This window comes from Prinia subflava, chromosome 12 (assembly GCF_021018805.1).
Source record: "Prinia subflava isolate CZ2003 ecotype Zambia chromosome 12, Cam_Psub_1.2, whole genome shotgun sequence".
In the NCBI taxonomy this organism is placed as follows: domain Eukaryota; kingdom Metazoa; phylum Chordata; class Aves; order Passeriformes; family Cisticolidae; genus Prinia; species Prinia subflava.
In genome coordinates, this window is record NC_086258.1 from 21,702,933 (window position 1) to 21,722,591 (window position 19,659).

Consider the following 19,659-nt stretch of genomic DNA (forward strand, 5'->3'; position numbering starts at 1 on the left):
CTCAGTCCCAGAGCCAGAGTGGGGCCAAGGCTGGGACATCAGCACTGGGCTGGCTTCTCCAGAAAAGCCCCCAAACCTTGGGATCACAGGGTGGGGATGACATCCGAGATCATTGTGTTCAGCCTTTGAGCCAATGCCACCTTGTCACCAAGTGCCACCTCTGCAGGGCCTTGTGCCACAGGGCTCACCTGGGCCAGGGCTCCCGGGGATCTGGGTCTGCTGGAGCCAATTGAGGTTCAGACCACACCCTGAACACTCATGGCTGGGATTTCCTCTGCAACAAGACCGTGAAGCAGAGCTTTGGTACAGCCCTGAGTCTGCCCTCAGTGCCAAACACTCCTGCCCAGGCTGGGGATGAAGGGTGGTCTCCATCAGCTCCGTGCTCTGGGGCTCTTGGCCCAGCAGGGGAAACAATTCCATCCAATTCCATCCAATTCCACCACAACCATGCACTTGGCCAGAGGAACATTGCTGAGGTTTTTTTCAGAAATCAAGCAGCAACACTTCCAAAACAATTTGTGCAAAACCCATTTCTCATTAGCAGACAATTTCCTTTCTACCATCTGAAGGTTCATTGTCACCACATGTCTGGTGGCACTTCTGGAGGCCTTGCTTGGAGCCACCACCCCTCAAGAACTGACACAGGGCAATGTGTCAGGGACTCCCTGACAGTTCTGCCTGACCCTGTCCTCTGTCAGTAAATAATCAAGTGTGCTCTGACACTGAATCCTGCTAAATTACTGTTTTATATCAATAAATACACTGCTATGTCTCTTTTTAGAGTGAGGTGGGACTCCCTCATGACACCAGCTCTTCACGATGCAGACGAGGTCCAGCATGACCCAGACACTTTCTCCATCTCAGCCCAGCTGAAACCATTTTCTCCTCCTGAGTCATCAGCCTCTGCTGCTTTCTCTGTCTCCTTTCATTGTCACTCCTAGGCCAGCCCCATTTCTGCCACACAAATACAGTTGGCTTTCTTAAGCACTGCTCAATATTTCATACAGAGACTTCTCAACATCACAGACTATTCCCAACTATCTCTTTAATCATGAGCAATTCACTGAAAAAGTCTAAAATAAATAGTGCTTTTTTTTTTTTTTTTTTTTTTTTTCCCCCTCTTTTTTCCTCTTCTTATTAGAAGGAGAGGACCAAGTTTGGTGGAAGGGGGAGGATGAGTAATGAGGTTGTGCTCGGGGTGTTTGGGCAGGCAGCACAGAACTGCTGCGAAATCTCCTGCTCTGGAAACCTTCCTGGGAACTCTCAGCAGTTTTCTTCCTACCTGAGCCATGCACAGATTGCAAAGTGCCAGCAAGGGCAGAACAGGAGTTTATTTGCAAATATAAGCATGAATCACTTTTCCCTGAATGCTCCGCTGGCTCCAGGAGCCCTCCCATGTGCTGGTGCCTGAGTTTCCATCTGTGGTGGAGCAGGAGCAGCTGCTCTGCTGTTCCAGGCAGTCTGGGAATCAGAAATGGCCCTGCTTGCCTGGCTGCTGTCCTGATTCCCAGCCTCAAGTCCTGCCCACCCAGCTTGGCACAATCCTTCCGTTTCCCCCCGCAGATTTTGCCCCGAGCCAGCCCTACCTTCCTCTGTGGGATGCAGAGCCACCCCTGGCCAGGCACCCGCTCCTTCCAAACCAGTGTGTGACTGGAGCTGCATAACCCAGAACAGCTGAGCCTTTCTGGGGTCACAGCTCACACGGAGGTGTCAGCAGGCACTGCCTCTCCCTGCCCTGAGGGGCATCACCCAGGAGAAAGGGCTGATTTTAAAGGTGTGGACCCAGGGCCAGGGGTTTGGCTGCACGAAGGAAAAGTCCCTGAAATTCCTTTTCACCCTAATCCTCTGTTACACAAAGAAGATGCAGGAGGACACACGAAGGTCACTGGCACAGAGCAGGGAGTCTGAGATAACTTTGCATGAGGAAGGAGGAAAAAACCTCTCCAGGGATTACAATAAATTGCCACCTCTTTTTCCCAAGGGCTCCCATGAAACAGTTGAAAAAGTGACCTCATTAATTAATGAGATGGGTTAAGGCTCTCTCCACATACTCTACTTAATTGCAATTCTGTCATTCCCAGTGAATTCTTAAAGCCATATTGATTATTCAAAGCTCTGTCCAATCAATAAAACAATAAACCATGTATGCTTAAAAAAGTGATTAAAGAGATAAATACAGGAGACATTTTAAAGCAGCCATGTGGTCCTGCAGCCACTTATCCCAGAGCAAGCAATGGTAAATCTGTTTCAATGTCCTCATCTAATTGCAGGGGGGGAGACCGCCTCGTAAATTTATTTCAATCCCTAATCCATGTAGAAAGCAGTTCCAAACAGAAATCATCCCAAACTCTAATGCTCCCAAATTTCCCTTGGCTGCCGGCTCTGTGCCCTGCACAAAGGATAGTCATGGATGAGCAGGGTGGGCGAGGCTGTGTGAGCCTCCTGCAGGGCAGGGAGGGCGGGAGCCTGAATGACGATCTCATGGGAAGCTGCAGGAATGGCGGGGATGAAAGTTCCTTATTGCAGAGCAGGAACTGTGTCATGCAGCCTGCAGCAGCCCTGCCACCATGGAGCAACCTAAACATGGAGCAGCCTAAACATGGAGCAGCCCTGCACCATGGAGCAACCTCAGCATGGACTAGCCCTGCACCATGGAGCAGCCTCACACCAGGGAGCAGCCCCACACCCTAGAGCAGCCTCATGCCATGGAGAAACCCCACACACTGGAACAGCCTCACACCCCGAGCAGCCCCATTCATCCCTGGCTGTAGTGACATCTGGAATGCAGGGGCCAGGAAGGTCCCTCCATTCCTCATTCCTGACTAGATCTGTCCTGGTCTCAGTGTGGTTGGTGCTCCTCCAGATTTGCTTCTTCTGGACCGCAGTCCTGAGCGCCCACCCCAGCCTGCAGGGCCCTGGAGCCCCTTCCCTCTCCCGTTCTCCCGGGACAGGGTAGGAGAAGCTGCTGTGCGAGGCTGTCCCAGCTCCCCCAGGCTGTCAGCTGCCATCTCCCCGAGCTGTGGGTCAGGACAGCATCTCCCCCCACACTCCTCCATCCCCAGAGCCGTGGCAGCAGCTGCAGCTGGGATCTGTTCTCATGGGGCCACTGCTGTGTCTGTGGGAGTGGGGCTCATCCTGCCCCTGCCCCTGTGCCCACAGGGACACTGCCCACCTGCAGGGCTGGAACCCAGCCCCGGGTTTGAGACTCTTCAGCAAGAAATCCCCAGTTCCCACTTTGGCCCAGCCTTTTTCTCCTTTTAGAGAAACAAATGATTTGTGTTTGTACAACTTATCATGAATTTGGAGCTAAGAGATCCCCAGGGCTTCCAACTAGAAAGGATCCAATGTAAGGGCTTGAGGCTTGGGGAAGAGGAGGAAAAAGCATTTCTGGGCTTGAGGTGAGTTTTTTATTCTTCCTTTTTTGTATTTTTTTTATTGAAAACATTGTGATTTAACAAGTACAGTCGTTGTTGAACATAAATAAATAATGTGGAGAACTGGGACATGCAAAGCTCTGTGATTGCATAAATATTCAAGCTGCAAAAGAAATAGAAGATTTCAAAGGTGCAAACCTAATTATGGAGTTGTCATCTCTCGCCCTGTAGTAATTCAAACATAAGGAACAGCTCCCTGTGGGCTGGTGGGGACCATGTTGCACGTCTGAAATGCTGAACCTGGAGAATGCAGCGTCCTGGCACAGCTCAGGCTCCTCTCACCCTCACACAGAGCTCAGCTGAACCGAGGGCACAGCCTGGGCCTGTCCCCAGGGCCCCCATCTGTTGTGACAGGTAGAAGAATTATAAAAGAAAGGCCTTATAAAATCAGGCCTGCTCTATTAAATTTATAGCTAGCCTGTCATCTCTACTAAGTGCAATTGTAAGTTCCCATATGAAGCTGGTTTGAGACTGAGAAGTTCCTTTAACACAACAATCTATTCTGAGGGTGAAAAATAAATGCACCTGTAACAACAAGGGATTTATCCCATGAGACTCAGTGAAGAAAATATGTAAACAATCTGAGAATAGATAGATTTGATAGACAAGTAAAATACCTTTTACTGACCAATAGAATAATTAACAAGAAAGCTATTGACCAATTAGAAGTTGCCCTCGAGGTTTGTAAAAACTGTATAAAAGACAGCATGCAGCCACAATAAAGAGAACCTTCTGAAAACTTGGTACCGTGTCACTCTGTGTGCTGTGACTGTCCCTACAAGCACACCCCTGAGCAGAGCCGTGGGGCTGGCAGGGCAGTGACACCTCGGGCTGCTCTGCTGGGAGCCCTCCTGCTGCACTGAGGGCCATGAGGGATGATGTGACTCTGGTGGCAGACTCACCCCGTGGTCCTTCGAGATGGGTCAGAAAAACCCTTTTTCTGACCCAGAGATGGGGCTCCTGAGAGGTGTTTTAAAGACTTTTACTCTATTTTCAGTCTGATATGAAGGGTGAGATGGTACAGATGTTACAATTCATGTCCTCACAATCAGAAGCCAAACTATTTCCTAATTACAAGACATTATAAGCATTTCTTGGCCTATCAGCTTTTGCCACACAATGCTGTTAATGCCTTAAAGCCAATCATCTAAAATTACCCCCGTAAGTCCTGCTACAGAACATCTTTCACAGTTCTAATTCTCCAAAATCTCTGGTCTGTTTGCAAGGCCATCATTTGAAACTTGTTTCCAGTTCCATTTCTCTCTCAGCAGTGTCTGTCCTGTCCCATGGCCTTTCTCAGTCAGCACACCTCATCTCAGAGTTTGCACACAGACGTACAGGACTGTGTGAGCGTTCAGTCAGGCTTTGGGAATTCTCTACAAATCCCACAGAGGTGTTTCTGCAACAGCTCGGGGACATTCCCATTAAATCTGTCCCCTGCCACCTCCCCTGCCAGGTTTGTGCCCAGCCTGGGAGTGATGAGCACACCATGTCCCATCCTCCTGCATGGCTCCCGCAGCTGGAGGTGGCTGTCCTGGGAGAGCTCCCGTGGGCTGGGCAAGGCTGGGAGAAGCTTCAGGTCCCCTTGTTGCTCTGCAAACTCTTTACAGAGGAGCCCAAAGCTCACAGGATCACAGAATTATTAAGGTTAGGACCTCTGGAGCTCATCCAATCCAACCCCCCTGGCCAGGCAGGGCCACCCAGAGCGGGTGACTCAGGAACACATCCAGGTGGGATTGGGATGTCTCCAGAGAGGGAGACTCCAGGCCTCCCTGGGTAGCTGTTCCAGGGCTCTTCTGCCTCTCTGGAAAGAAATCCTTCCTCATGTTGAGGTGGAAATTCTTCTGTTTTGTTTTATGGTCACTGCTCCTTGTCACTGGCACCACTGAACAGAGTCTGGCCCCATCCTCTGGTACCCCCTGGAGATGTCTGAATGGGTTGATGGATCCCCTCCCAGCCTTCTCCTCTCCAGACTGACCAGGCCCAGCTCCTGCAGCCTCTCCTCATCAGAGAGAATCTACAGACCCCAAATCAGTTTTGTGGTCCCACTGGACCCTCTCCAGTAGGACCTTGTCTTTGTTGTACTGAGGAGCTCAGAACTGGACACAGAAACTCATCCAAGTCTTACTGGCAGTCCCTTTATCCCACGATTTTTTCATTATTGTCTCCACGGCCAAGGGAAAAAAAAAAAAAAAAAAAAAAAAAAAAAAGAAAGAAAGAAAAAGGCGGCAACAAGAACCCCACAACAAATTCCATTTACCATGAGACAGCTGGGGGAGGGATGCAGGTCCTGGGAAACCTTGGGATGGGGTTGCTGCTCCAGCAAAGCTTGCTGTCACTCCAGTGGCAGTGCTGGGGAGATGGGGAGAGAGTCTGAAGGAGACTTTTTGTGATTCAGGTTCCCCTGCCGGGGGCCTGAGATGGATACAGCACTCCGGATTTGGGATTGATTCTAGAGCCCCTGCCAGCATCATCCTACAGGGCAACAGCACCATCTACTGCTCCTGGAGCCGTGCTGGGCCCGGCGATCACTCTGCTGCTGAGCCGGGCTGTCCCCGGCCCCTCTCCCTGCGCTGGACACCGGAGCAGCTCCGCACCCGGGGAAGGGAAGATCCTGTCCGGCAGGAGGGGCTGGGCAGGGGCAGCCCAGCGGCTCCAACATTGGCACCGCCACACGGAGAGCAGAGGAGGTGAAGCTGTTAGAGAGCGTCCAAAGGAGGGACACAGAGGTGGGGAGGGTCTGGAGAGGCCACACTGGGGTTGTTCAGGCTGAGGGCAGAGCTCCCAGGGGCTGCAGTTCCTGCCGAGGGACAGCTCCCATCTCTGCTCTGGGACAGGGACAGGACTGAGCCTGGAACTGGGCCAGGGAGGTTTGAGGAAGGAGAAGATCAGGACAGGAGAACCCATTGTGAGTGAGTGTGTGATTGTGCAGCCTTTCAGCACAGCAGACAGATTTCTGTCAGTGAACCCCAAGCCCTGCTGTACGAGAACGCCCTCCTGTTTTCACTCAGGTATTTCAGGGAGAAGGATTATTTTCCACCTTGCATCATCTTGCTGGGCCTTGCTGATTTTGTGTTTGTTTGTTTGTTTGTTTGTTTGTTTGTTTGTTTTCTTTTTTCTTTTTTTTTTTCTTTTTTTTTTTTTCTTTTTTTCCCCTCAGCCATGACCTGCAGAACTTCAGTGCCCATTGCAGCCAAGTGTTTCCCACCTGCAGCTGCACACTGTGGAGCTGTGGCAGGGCAGGATTAGGGTGGATTTTGGGGAAAAGTTCTTCCCTCAGAGGGTGCTGGCACTGCCCAGGCTCCCCAGGGAATGGGCACAGCCCCAGAGCTCCAGGACCCTTTGAACAACTCTGCCAGGGGTGCCCAGGGTGGGGTTGTTGGGGGGGTCTGGGCAGGGCCAGGAGCTGGACTGGGAGATCCTGGGTGTCCCTTCCAGCTCAGGACATTCCATGATTCCAGATAAACTCCCACTGAGGACGGAGCTCCTCGTATTGCCCCTCCAGATCCTCCCCCTTCTTCACGTCCCTCCTTTATACACTCTCTACAGCCTGAGATCTTTTGTGCACCCAAAACTGCCCCAGGACCCGAGGTGAGCCCCACCCAGCGCAGAGCAGAGCGGGACACTCCCCTCCCTCCCCTGGCTAGCCCCCATGTCCCCAGGACAGGGTGGCCTTTGGGCTGCCACCTGCAGGTCCTCTCCCGCAGGTCTGCAGCCTCTCCTTGCCCCTGAGCGCGTCCAGCGCTGCCCCATCCCGGGGCACAGCCCGGCGCTTGTCTCTGTCAAACTGCGGCTGCCGGGGGTTATCAGCGAGTTCAGCCCGAGCCCGTGTCCCCAGCTCGCGGCCCTGCCCCGTGCCCGTGTCCCCAGGTCACTGTCCTGCTCCGTACCCGTGTCCCCAGGGCGCGGTCCTGCCCCCTGTCCCCGCGTGGTGGCAGCAGGCACCGCAAAGGGACCGCGGAGACAGCACAGAGAGCACAGGGACAGCGCAGGGACAGCGCAGGGACAGCGCAGGGAGAGTTCTGGGACAGCACAGGGACCGCGGGGACGCGTGGCTGGAGCCGGCGATGGGTGCGGAGGGTCCCGGGGTGCTGAGCCTGCCCGGGGAGGGGGCAGGGCCAGCTGGGGCGGGGGATGCAGCCCCAGAGTCTGCCTGCACTCACCGAGGGATCCCCCTTTCATCTCGGGAGGGATCCCCCGCACACCCAGCCCAGGATGGCCCCCGGGACAGGCGGCAGCACACGGGACATGCCCCAGCCCCCCACAGGAGCCATCCCTTGGGAGTGCCCAGCTCCTGCTGCCTTGCCCGGGTGTCCCGTGGGTGCCTGACCCCTCCTGCTCCCTGCGGGGTCCTCAGGGCAGGATGGGGATGTCAGGGACACTGCAGGGAGTACGGGTAAATTTGGGGGGCTGGAATGAGCAGAGGCGTGTGCTGGGGCAGCTGGGGCAGCACAGGGCTGGCTGCTCCCCAGCAGGGCAGGAGCAGCTCGCTTCAACCTGGAGATGGTGCAGAACAGGGCTGAGGAGTGGATCCTGCTGCAGCTGAAATGAAACCTTCCCTTTGATGCCAGCTGCTCCTTTAGGACAAAAACTTCCTCCCTTGGACCTGCAGTAGAGAACCCAGATCCACTTAGCTCTCCCAATTCCAGAGAATGTTTTCATCTGTTCCAATAAATGCTCCCTGGACACCCCCAAACAGCTGCTTCCTTTGGCTGCTGGTTCCCAGATCAATGGGCAGTGGAGTTCACTGTGCTCCGAGAAATCATCCAGAGGTGAGGACAGCTGAGGATGGGAGCCTGAGCTCATCCCACCCCTGCCCTTTGCCCCTGGCCCAGGCTGGGACCCTCCTGACCCTTCCCTAAAGCTCCACAGCCTGTCCCACGACCACCACTGCTGGCCACAGAGATGAGCTGAAGGATCTCAGGCAGGTTCTTGTCTTCCTGTGAGCTGCCCACATCTGGATGAGGTGGTGTCCCCCCATGCTGACCCTCCAGACCCTCCCCTTGCCCTGTCAGCCCCAGCCTTGACCCTTGTGGAGAGCTCCACAGCCCCTTCCCACCCCGGCCAGGTCTGTGGTGCAGCTTGAACTTGGTTTTTCACTGCACTAACCCAGCAAGGGTCCCTCAGGGATGGAGGTTCTAGTGCTGGAACCCATCCCTGGACAGCAGCACTGGCACTGCTGGATCCCTTCCCTGCACCAGGCAGATCCACACTGCCAGGAGAGGGGATTAAAGTTTGGCTGGGGGGTCTTGAAAGGAAGAAGCATTTCCAGAACCACCTCTCTCTTCCCATCCTCCTCCCTGTAATGGACTCAGGATGTTAATTAATAGATAATTGCTAATACTTTGCATCCCTCTAATGGCTCACTGATGAGCTTCAAAGCACTTTGCAGTCGCTGGCTACCACTCCGTGCTCTGAGAGGGCAGATATTGCACTTCAGAGATGTTTCAGGAACTTGCTGATGATCCAAGTCTGGATCAGCACCAACCCCTCCAGTGCTGGGTTCCTGCACCAGGCCTGCCCTGCCTCCCAAACCACAGCCTTCCACCCAGCCCTCCCAGGCACCCTGCCCAGGAGCCAGGGGCAGGGACACAAGGAGTTAAACAATATCCTGATGGGCTGGTGAGATCATCGGAGCTGGGATGCTCCATTGTTTATTAGACTCAACAGAGCCCACAGGACAACACCCAGAGGGATGCGGGGCTTGGGATGAGCCTGGCTTTGGAGAAGGGGCCTCCTGCTGCAGCCAGCCCTCCCTGCTCCCCACGTAAGTACAGGGGGTTTGGAAGGGTTTGGAGAAGGGGCTGGGGGAGAGGGGGTCCAGCACGGCAAGGCGGGGTCATCCTCTGGCTGAGCCCACAAAGGGACATGCAGGAGCTGTGCCCTGAGGGTGCCCTGGGGCTGCCCAGGCTCCGGCAGCGCGGGAGCTGCTCCCGAGGGATGCGGGCACAGCCCAGCTCTGCTGCACCAGCGGAGGCACTCCGGCTCTGCCTCAGCTCCCACCCCACACCTGGGAGGGCTGCTAGGTGAGGTGAGACCCTCTGACAGCCTTCAGGCTCTTGGGCAGCAGCCGCCAGGCTGCAGGAACAGCTACCCAGAACCACGGCCAGCTTACTCCGGGCTCCCAGGTGAGCAGAGGCATGGAGACAGGAATAGGGCTCCAGCACTCATCCCTGGCACCCACAGCCTCCCTGTCCCCTGCCAGGGCTCGGCCCAGCAGAACCCAGCCCTCCTGGGGCTGGCACACAGCAGCACAAGGCTGGAGCTTCTCTCAGCTGCTGCTCCTGTGCTTGCAGAAGCCGGAGGTGGGATCACCCTGTTTGTGCTCAGGGCACGGTGAGTGCCACCAGCGCCTGCAGCCAGCACGTCCCAGTGACAGCGGAGACAGCAGAGGCACAGGGTAGTGACTGGGTTTGGGTGCTGTTTCCCTCTCTGGGGTTTGGGTGCTGTCCCCCCCAGCACCTCCCCATGTGCAGGTGCCCAAGGCAGGTGGGGCACAGGGCAGGACAGGGCCCCCCCCCTCCCCCAGGACACAGCCCCCAGTATTCATCTTCCTGGGTTTCTTGGGGACCTCATGCTGAATATTCATCTCTCTCACTGGGAACTGACTGAGAGCCACTCCTGGTTAAATTTGGCTGGCACAAACATCCAAGAAAAAGTTTCTGCAGCATTTGTGCACGCCCATGAGTGCAGCAGCCTCCTCCCTTCACATTCCACAGCCACACGGATCCCCCAGAGCAGCAACCCCCTTCTCCTGCCACACACGGACCCACTGCTCTCATCTGGGGTGTCTTGGACTGAGATTTAACACCAGGAAAGTCCAACTGAGACACTCCAGAGCAGCAGGAAAATCTCTTCCTCCATTCCCAAGGGTTTTGTTTTACTCCCAGCTGGGACCCAGTGAGGATTTGCTGTCCTTTGGGGTGACATCTGGCTGAAGGACAAACCAACCCTCTGGGTCTCACCCCAAGGCTTTGCAGAGCCCTGGTGCTGCTCTCTGCCAGGAGTCCATCATGAGCCCTCCAGGAGCCTCTGAAAGCCCCAGAGAGCCATGGGGCCATGGGAAGGGCCTGGGGGGTCCCTGTCTGTGGGGCAGGATCTCGATGTCACAGCCAGGTGGGGAAGTGTGTACACACCTGTGTGCAGGTGGCTGGAGCTGCCCCACGCCCAGTCCCACCAGTTTGGGGCACTGGTGGGAGGCAGAGCAGAGCTCACTTTGTCCCCTGGCAGGGTCTGACCCTCAGGAAGGGGTTCCTGGAGGAGAGCAGCCCCTGGGCTAGGCTCTTTGCTTCTCCCCTGTGGGGATCAGGGCAAGCCAAATCCACAGAGTGCAGAGCTCACTTTGGGTTTTCCTCAAAATGTTCTCTTCCATGACCGTGGATTCCCAGATGGATGTGAGGCTGGAGCCCCAGCTCCAGGAACCCCAAAGCTGTGCTGTGCCTTGGCACTGGCGCTCCCAGCAAGGAGGTCCCGAAGATCTCCCAGTTTGGAAACCAAACTTCACCACACAAAGTGCTGGAAGAGCAAAGGGAGGAGAAACAGAATCCCAGGAGGGTCTTCCTTATGGGGAGGGTAAAGAGAGATCCCAGCAGTGAGAGCTGCCCAGGGTTTCAGAAGGGCAGCAGAGCTACCAGAGGTGAAACCTGAGACGTGCTCTGGAGGCATTTTCAAGACAGCAAAGAGTCATCTGCTGATTGTCTGCTTCCAACCATGGTTAAAAAACTGGGAGAAATCTGATAGCACTCTCCTGCCAGGCTGCTCAGTGCATCCCAGCACATCTGTGATGGATTAGGGATGGAGCAGGGGCAGAGCAGGATCTGGAGTTGCATTAGCTCTCCCAAGAGCTGCAGATCCTCCCAGTGCTCCCAAACAAGTTCCAGGCACTGGCAGGGAGTGAAATCCTTCATTAGCCAACAGTGGGCAAAAGTGTGACCGACAAGCAGACTCTGCCAGGAAGTGCTGGGAAAATGAGCAGGGTCTGGGAACTGTGGTGAGAGGGGTGGTTCTGCCAGGAAATAAAAGGGGGAATAAATCCTCTCTAGTGGGAAGGCAAGACTGAAAGGCAGCTGATGGTTTCTGCAGCAACCTGACATTAATGCTCTGCACACAGAGGGGAGAGTAGAGCTCCTGGCAGAGCTGCTGCCCTGGGATGCAGAATCAGGATAGCAACTCACAGGGAAGCAGGGAATGGGAAGCCTAAAAGGTGGAACAGCACATTGAGTTTCAGACTGCTGAGGTGTGGGATTATTCCAGAGAATAAAGCAAACTTCCAGCCACAAAACCAAATTAAAATTAAAATTAGAGGGCAGCTCAATCATGAAACCTCTCTATGATAGACATTAGGAGGACAGAGACAAGAAATGCCAGGATGAAATTTCAGGAAAGGTCTGGATTGCACTGGAAGAGGAGGATCAGAAGGACCAGAAGGCAGCAGTGCTCCGAGTGAGGCAGCTGGTGGGCAGGTGGCACCTGGAATTACCAGGATTTGGGCACTTCCCTGCAGAGCTGCCACTGGTGGGGCTTTTGGGGCACTGGCCTGATCCCAGGGCAGGTTGTGTCGGTGGCAGCAGAGCAAAGATTTTGCCCATGCAGAGCCTCAGTGGGCAGGAGGAGAGGGAACGGCCTCAGGCTGGGCCAGGGGAGGCTCAGGGTGGACATTAGCAGGAATTTCCCCATGGAAAGGGTGCTCAGGCCTTGGAACTGCCCAGGGAGGTTTGGAGTGCCCATCCCTGGAAGTGTCCAGGAGGTCTGGAGGTGGCACTCAGAGCTCTGGGATGGGGATGAGGTGGGGTTGGGGCACAGCTGGGACTGGATGGGCTGAAAGGGCTTTTCCAGCCTAAAGGATTTGGGATCCTGGGATTCTCTATCAGAATATCTCTATCCCTTGCCCTGCCCCTGTTTTTCCTGTTTCAACAGAGAGCAGGGAGGACTCCAGACAGGGGGACTGCAAATCCTGTCCACTGCTCTTGGCTTTTGTTTTGTGCTTGTTTGTCCCAGCCTGGCAGACCTGAAACATCCCAGAAGATGTCAACACCACCAGCTCTGCAGCAGTGGCTGTGCTGGGGGGACTAAATTATAAACTTACATCTGTCTCTTCTCAGAGTAACCACAAAGCTTGGCAGGGACACAGGTGGAGGAGTGAGGGAGGTGCTGGCTGGCACCCATCCATCAGCATCCCTAGGTGGGCACTGAGCCCAGCATGGCCCAGCTCTGGGCAGGTTTCCTCCAGCCCCTGGAGCTGTGCCAGCCTCGCAGCCTCAGCGAGGCTGCCCTGATGTGGAACTTGCTCCCACATGGATCAGCAGCTCCAGGAGAAGGGCTGGGGCTCTGGGGTCACCCCCTGCACACCTGCTGAGCCACAGGCTGCCCTGGCATGGGCAGGGAGCAAAGCCAGCCTGGAATCACCTGCGAGGTGCCACCTCCTGGAGAGCCATCCCTGCTGAGCAGAGCGGATACAGACACACAGACACAGACAGACACACAGACACCGAGACAGAGACAGAGACAGACACAGACACAGACACAGACACAGAACACAGACACAGACAGACACACAGACACAGACAGACACACAGACACAGACACAGACACAGACACAGACGCAGACGCAGACGCAGACACAGACACAGACACGGACATGGACACTGGCACAGACACCGGCACAGACACAGACAGACACAGACACAGACACAGACACAGACACAGACACAGACACAGACACAGACACAGACACAGACACAGACACAGACATGTCGTGGCTGCAGTGGTGTTTGGCTTACCTGCTCTGGAGCAAAGCCCACGTGGGCTAAAAGTCTGTGTGGTGTTTAGGGAGAGCTGTGCTGGGCACTGCCATGCTGTCACTGCCCATCCTGCTGCCCAGCCTGCCTGCAGGAGCCTGTTGCACCAATTTATGGGGGTGATGCTCTTCCTTCCCTCCCAAAACCTCCTCCACCTCCATCTGGGCTGTGCTCACTGGTGACCAAAGGGAAGCACCTTCCAGCCTCCATCACTTGCCATGCTCTGCTTTCTCTTTTGTCAGAGGGGAGGGTGCCTGGCAGAGCTGCTGCCCTGGGGTGCAAAACTGGGATGCCAGCTCACAGGGAAGCAGGGAATTGGATGCCCAAAAGATGGAACAGCACATCAAATTTTAGAGTGCTGAGGTGTGGGATTATTCCAGAGAGTAAAGAAAACTTCCAACCACAAGACCAAATCAGAGGGTGGCTCGATCATAAATCCTCTCTGTGGTGAATGTTAGGAGGACAGAGACAAAAGAAACGCCAGGGTGAAATTTCAGGCATTTCTCTTTTGTCCATCCCAGGTCTCCTCCTCCAGTCGCAGCACCATGGAAATCCCCCCCAAGAGCCCTGATGGGAGCGAGATGTCGCCCCAGTCCAAGGAGCTGGTGACCAGCAACACGGGCAGCACGCTGTGCACGAGCTCCCGCAGCGAGTCCATGTGGACCAGCGCCTCCAGGAGCAGGTGGGACATTTACCACAAGCCCGTCATCGTCGTGTCCGTGGGAGCTGCCGTCTTCCTCTTCGGTGTGGTCATCACCAGTTTGTCCTGCTTCCTGACCAAGAACAAAAACGCTTACAAAATGTCTGGCCCGGCTTTCCTGTCCCTGGGGCTGATGCTCCTGGTTTGCGGCCTGGTCTGGATCCCCATCATCCGCAAGAAGCAGAAGCAGAGGCAGAAGTCACAGTTCCTACAGAGCCTCAAGTCCTTCTTCTTCAACCGCTGAGGGCAGCCAGGACCTTCCCGAGGAGATTCCCCTCCCCTCCACCAACCCGTGTTTATCAGCCATGGAAACAAACACTTTCTTGTACTCCCTAGGGGGTTTCACCCCAGTGTCTTCCCTACACGGCCTCCAGTGTGAAAATGAACTTTGTACTTCATCCAAGTCATCCCAGGCTAAAAAGGAGCAGGAATTTTCAACTGAGCCCAGCAAGGCAGGTCCAAGGCTCTGCATCACCCCCCAGTCCAAAGAGGGGCCCAACGGCACAAACTGGGTAAAGCAAAGCCCCAGAGGAACCTGGGCTGAAGCCAAACCCCGAAGAAACCCAGCTCCCCCAGGAGGTCCTCCAGGATCCATCAGCACAGAGGAGCCATCTGACAGGAGCCAAAATTCCTTCCAGCTCCCTGATTCACCAGAGAGGCTGGAGGATCTGCACAGCACCAGGAGACACAGCAGAAGCAGAGGACAGAGATCCTGCAGAGGGTCCCACATCCTAGAGAATATCCCAGATCCTACAGAGGGCACAGATCCTGCAGAAAGGCACAGATCCTACAGAATGTCTCAGATTCTACAGAATATCCCAGATCCTGCAGAGGGGGACAGATCCTGCCAAGTGTCCCAGATTCTACAGAGGGTCCCAGATCCTACAGAGGGTCCCAGATCCTGCTTCTCCAGGCAGCTGGCAGGGCAGGGACAAGGGAAATGTGTCTGGGAATGGTCTGAGCTGTGGGAACTGTGCTCAGGGCTGAGAGCTGATTCCCTCCCAGGAACTCTCAGCCTCCTCCTGGCCATCTCTGCCTGAGCTCCCTCATTTCTGAAAGCGGTGCCACATCAGCATTTCTGCCTGACAATGTTGTCCAAGGTGCCTGAGACCTGAAGCGTTTGTGTTTGCACAGCCTGGCTGCCAGGGAGCTCGAGCTCACCTTGGCACTGGTGCCAGGCTTCCCCCAGCCTGTGACCAGGGCTGTGTGCCTGCAGAGCCTCTCCACCTGTGTGGGCAGAGCTGGAGGTGGCACATCCCATCCTGGCAGCTGGCACAGCTGGATTAGGAGTATTTGAGCACACAGATCCCTTTGCCCCAGGCTCGGTCTGGCCCTGAGCTTTGTTTCCTGGCTGGTGCAGGCATCCCTGGGCAGCCAGTGCCAGGTTGGTGACAGGGCTGTACAAGATCTGGCACAGGACCCAGCAAAACTGTTTGTTCCTCAGCCATCCCTCATGTCATGCTCTGCTGCTGTTTGCAGTCCTGCACTGGCACCAGCCTCTGCTCCTTCAGCTGCCACAGGCAGGGGATGCTCACCCCAAACTCCTCGGGGCAGCTGCAGCCAGAGACTGCAGGAGGGACACCAGGATCCAGGATGGAAAACCAGGGAGCAACGTGAGGAGGAGCCCCAGGTCCCAGCTGGCTGCACATCTGGGCACAGCTGGGAGCCCTGGAGCTGCACTGGGTGGAGATGGCACCTGGAAACGGGTCCTGCTGCACAGAGCCATGCTCAGCCAGGGCTGCCTGGCCAAAGGGGTGCTCCAGGAGGGCTGGAACTGCCCAAAGGAGAGAGGGAGCTCCTGCTGGCCACGAATCAAGGGAGCTCCTGCCGGCCAGGTCTCACAGCCAAGGAGAAGGAGACAGTCAGTGAAATGTTAATGTGATAAAAAAGTCACCGAGACCAAGGATTGAATTGGATTCCAGGCTGGTCATTTATAACAAGAATATGAGGTTTCATTAAAGGAAAACGTTCCCGAGGGACTTGCAGGTGGCTGCTGTGGTGTCACATCTCTGCTGTGCAGGGAGGGTGGGGTGACAGAGTTTGGGGGTGGTGTGGCACCCAGTGGGCAGGGGGGCTGGCTCAGGACTGGGGGAGGACAGGGAATGGGGCTGGCCTTGATTTGGGTGCTGGTGAGGGGCTGAGGGAACTCCCCTGCCCAGGGGTCAGCAGCAGCTCAGGAATGTGCCTGGCAAGAGGATGGAACCTGCCAGGAGAAAGGAAACAGCCCAAGGACCAGCAAAGCCTGGTGAGGAGAGAATTTATCAGAGGGAGCTCCTTCCCAGATATTCACTGCCCAGATGTGTGGTGGGACAGGGAGGCAAAGGGACAGGAACGTTAAGGGAAAGTCAGATTAACAGGTGGGAGATAACTGAGGAGAAAGTCAGATTAACATCTGGGGATATCTGAGGGGAAGGTCAGATTAACATCTGGGGATAACTGAAGGGAAAATCAGATTAACATCTGGGGATAACTGAAGGGAAAATCAGATTAACAGCTGGGGGATAACTGCAGGTGGAAGTCCAGGAACAAAGGGGGAATTCCCCCTCAGTAGCACAGGTTATAAATGCCTGATCACTGCCAGGGAGGGAGGGAGCTTTGCACTGGAGCTCCCAACACTGGGAATTGCATCCTTTCCTTGAAGTGAGCTGGAGCAATTTATGGAGAGAGAGATGCAGGATAACCTGAAGGCTCCTCACAAGGGTTTCTTTAGGAGTTGGCATAAAATCCATGCCCTGCTGTGGCCCAGCAAAGCCCCATAGGGCTGCTGGGAAATGAATTTCTGCCTCTGTGTTGTGGCACCAGTGAACCTCTAACTCCTTGGGATGTGGGAGGCTGCAGAGACAGGGAGCACCCATGGATCTAAATAGATTTATGGACAACAGATTAAGGAAAACAAAAACAAACAAACAAGCAACCCCCCCCCCAAACAAACAAACAAACCTAAAACCAAACCACAGTAGAAGCAAGAGAGAAGAATGTGCCATTTAAATTCCATAACACAACAGTGGTGGATGCTGGAGGAGTCCAGGAGGAGCAGACTCCAGGAGGGCAACAGAGCTCAGCTGCTGTGTCCTCCTGCCTTTGCTGGGGCAAGACTGGGCTGGATGGACTTGGACCAGCCCATGAGGAAGGTCACACCTTTGGGCTGTTCCCAAGCACCTCCAAATCCCTGTTTGGCTGCTCCCTGCCGTTCCTCCTCACTCCCACTGAAGCCTGAGTGGATCCTGCTGTGATGCTTTGGATCAGACCAAGGAAAAGCACGTTTAGAGAAAAGATCAGGTTTTCCAGCAAACATAATTATGTCTCACTAAAGCAAGTTCAGATGCAATCTGCCAGCTTCCCCTGTGCTATAAAAAGAACAGGAAATCCATTACAAAAGTCATTATCTCTGCAGAGCAGCTCAAAGAGGAAATATTGGCCCTGCATCTCAAAGGTCAGCAGCAAACCCGCCCGGCAGGCTCGGGTGGAGCACACCCTGCTCCAGGCGTCTGAGCTGCCTCATTCCTGGGCTTCCACAGCCCAAACCCGCCCGAAGATGTGCACACCCCCGGGGCAGACCCCTCTGTGAGGATGTCACCTCCGGGCTGAATTCCAGTGTCTAAAGAGGTTCAGAGAGGGCTGGAGGGGAACTTTGGGCAAAGGACAGAGGGACAGGACACAGGGAATGGCTTCCCACTGCCAGAGGGCAGGGATGGATGGGAGATGGGGAAGGAATTCCTGGCTGGGAGGGTGGGCAGGCCCTGGCACAGAGTGCCCAGAGCAGCTGTGGCTGTCCCTGGACCCCTGGCAGTGCCCAAGGCCAGGTTGGACATTGGAGCTTGGAGCAGCCTGGGACAGTGGGAGGTGTCCCTGCCATGGCAGGGGGTTGGAATTTATGATCTCTAAAGTCCCTTCCAACCCAAACCAGTCTGTGACTCCAGGATCTCAGTCCCACTCACTGGGCTCACCCTTGGTGCAGTCAGGTTTTGGCAGAAGCTGGGGTCAATTATTTAAGCATGGAAGGAAGCAGCTGACCACTGGTGACCACTGGTGACCACTGGTGACCACGGTCTCATCTTCACACCCCCTGAGACCTTCCAGCCCTCCCTCCTGCAAACACAGCCTCAGGCTCGGGATCCACTGGGATGCTGGAGGGTGGCTCCATGCCTGAGTCTGGGTGACACCCATGCTGCCAGCTGAAATGCTGCTGCTGCTTCCTCCCACCGGGGAGCAGATGAGATCCCACCAGGATGAGCTGCCCCTGCCCATCCCTCCACAACATCCAGCAGCCTTCCCTGTCCTTAGTGAGCAGCAATGAGAGCAAAATCTTCAGGGGGGTCTCAGTGCCCACAGTGAGTTTGAAACCCTAAAAACCTCTTCCTATTCCACTCTAGATGTTGGGCACATGGGGGAGGAACAGTTTTTTCCTGCTGCCCAGGGAGCAGAGGGTCTGCTCAGGGCTCTCTGTGGGTGTTTGGGAGCAGCAGGAGGGATGAGGCTGGGAGGCAGGAGGGGTGGGGTTGGGATAAGGCTGTGAGGCAGGACCATGGCTGTGCTGGGCAGCCTCCTCTGCCCTGGCCTTGCCCTTTTTGACGTGCACAGTGAGGGTGGCAGGTAGGAACAGTGTGATTTGTAACTCCCTGGGCAGCACAGGATGCAGGGGATGGCCTCTGTCCCCTGCAGCCACCCCCTCACTCATGGCAGGGTTGTGGTGAAGCTGCCCAGGTGGTAGATGGTGCCCTGGTTTGGCAGGAGGACACTCTTGGAGTGACCTTTGGCATGTCCTGGAGCCAAGGCCAGCTCCAGCAGGTCCCTGCAGCTGGCACTGCTCCATCCCTGACACTGACCTCATGCCCTACAGGCCTGTCCTGAGCCTTGGGACATCCTCTGTATGGCCAAGGATGGGACAGGCAGCTGCCACCCCACTGCCTGTGCTTTGGGATGACTTTCCCAGAGCCAAGGCCTCCCTGGGTTCTTCACCTCCCATGATCTTCCCCAGTTTGCCAAGGATGCACAAACCAGGGAGGAGGGACAGCAAAGATGTTCCCGGTGTCACACCATAACCTGGGAGCAGAAAGCAGCACACACCTGCGCACCAAAAAGTCACACTGGCTACTCAGAGGCCAGCCAGGAGCTCTGGGGGAATTCTGGCTTCTTTGGGGGTTCCTCACTGGCTTCCTGGTGTCCCATTTTCGGGATGGGCAGTGGCACAGGTGGCCTGATGGCTCTCCAGCAAGACCTGCTCTTCAGAGGTGTTGCAAGGGTGATGTCATTTTGGCATCCTGGACAAATTCCCGTGCCTCAGTTTACTTACAAAGAGGGGGAGTGGTAGGATGTTTCCAGGTTGTTCCAGGGATGCCAGAGCCTGCAGCCTTCCCTGGGATGCTCCCACGGGGGATGCTGCCCAAAAGTGACAGATCTGGGTCTCAAACACCGGGGCTGTGGGGCTGGCTCAGGGCAGAGTCGCACCTTTGGGACGGGCTGGATGTGAGGCAGCCCCACCCTGGCGAGCACAGAGCACCCCGGGGTGGGCTCACACGGGACAGCCCCGGGCTGTGCTGCGGGCAGAGGCGGGGCCACGAAAGGGTTAAAGCGGTGTCGTGTGCTCCGTGCCGATCGTTCTGCAAGGTGTGCTGTGACATTTGTACTTCCTCTTGGCAGGGAGCGGGGCAGGGAGGCGGGCAGGGATGCTGCTGCCCTGAGGGGCTGCACCATGCGCGCACGGCGCCTGCCGGGGCGCTGCGCTACC

At 55.6% G+C, this 19,659-nt stretch overlaps 1 protein-coding gene across 2 annotated transcripts; it reads left to right on the forward strand.

The window, feature by feature from the left end:
- Positions 1-3,308: 3,308 nt before the first annotated feature.
- PIRT (phosphoinositide interacting regulator of transient receptor potential channels) lies at positions 3,309-15,911 on the forward strand. Of its 2 annotated transcripts, none has more exons than XM_063409561.1 (2): positions 3,309-3,398; positions 13,753-15,911. In XM_063409561.1, the coding sequence occupies exon 2, from the start codon at positions 13,777-13,779 to the stop codon at positions 14,173-14,175; it is 399 nt and encodes a 132-aa protein (XP_063265631.1). In that variant the 5' UTR covers positions 3,309-3,398; positions 13,753-13,776; the 3' UTR covers positions 14,176-15,911. The 2 variants fall into 2 exon arrangements, with proteins under 2 accessions (XP_063265631.1, XP_063265630.1); XM_063409560.1 differs by lacking the exon at positions 3,309-3,398 and adding an exon at positions 9,080-9,201.
- Positions 15,912-19,659: the final 3,748 nt, after the last annotated feature.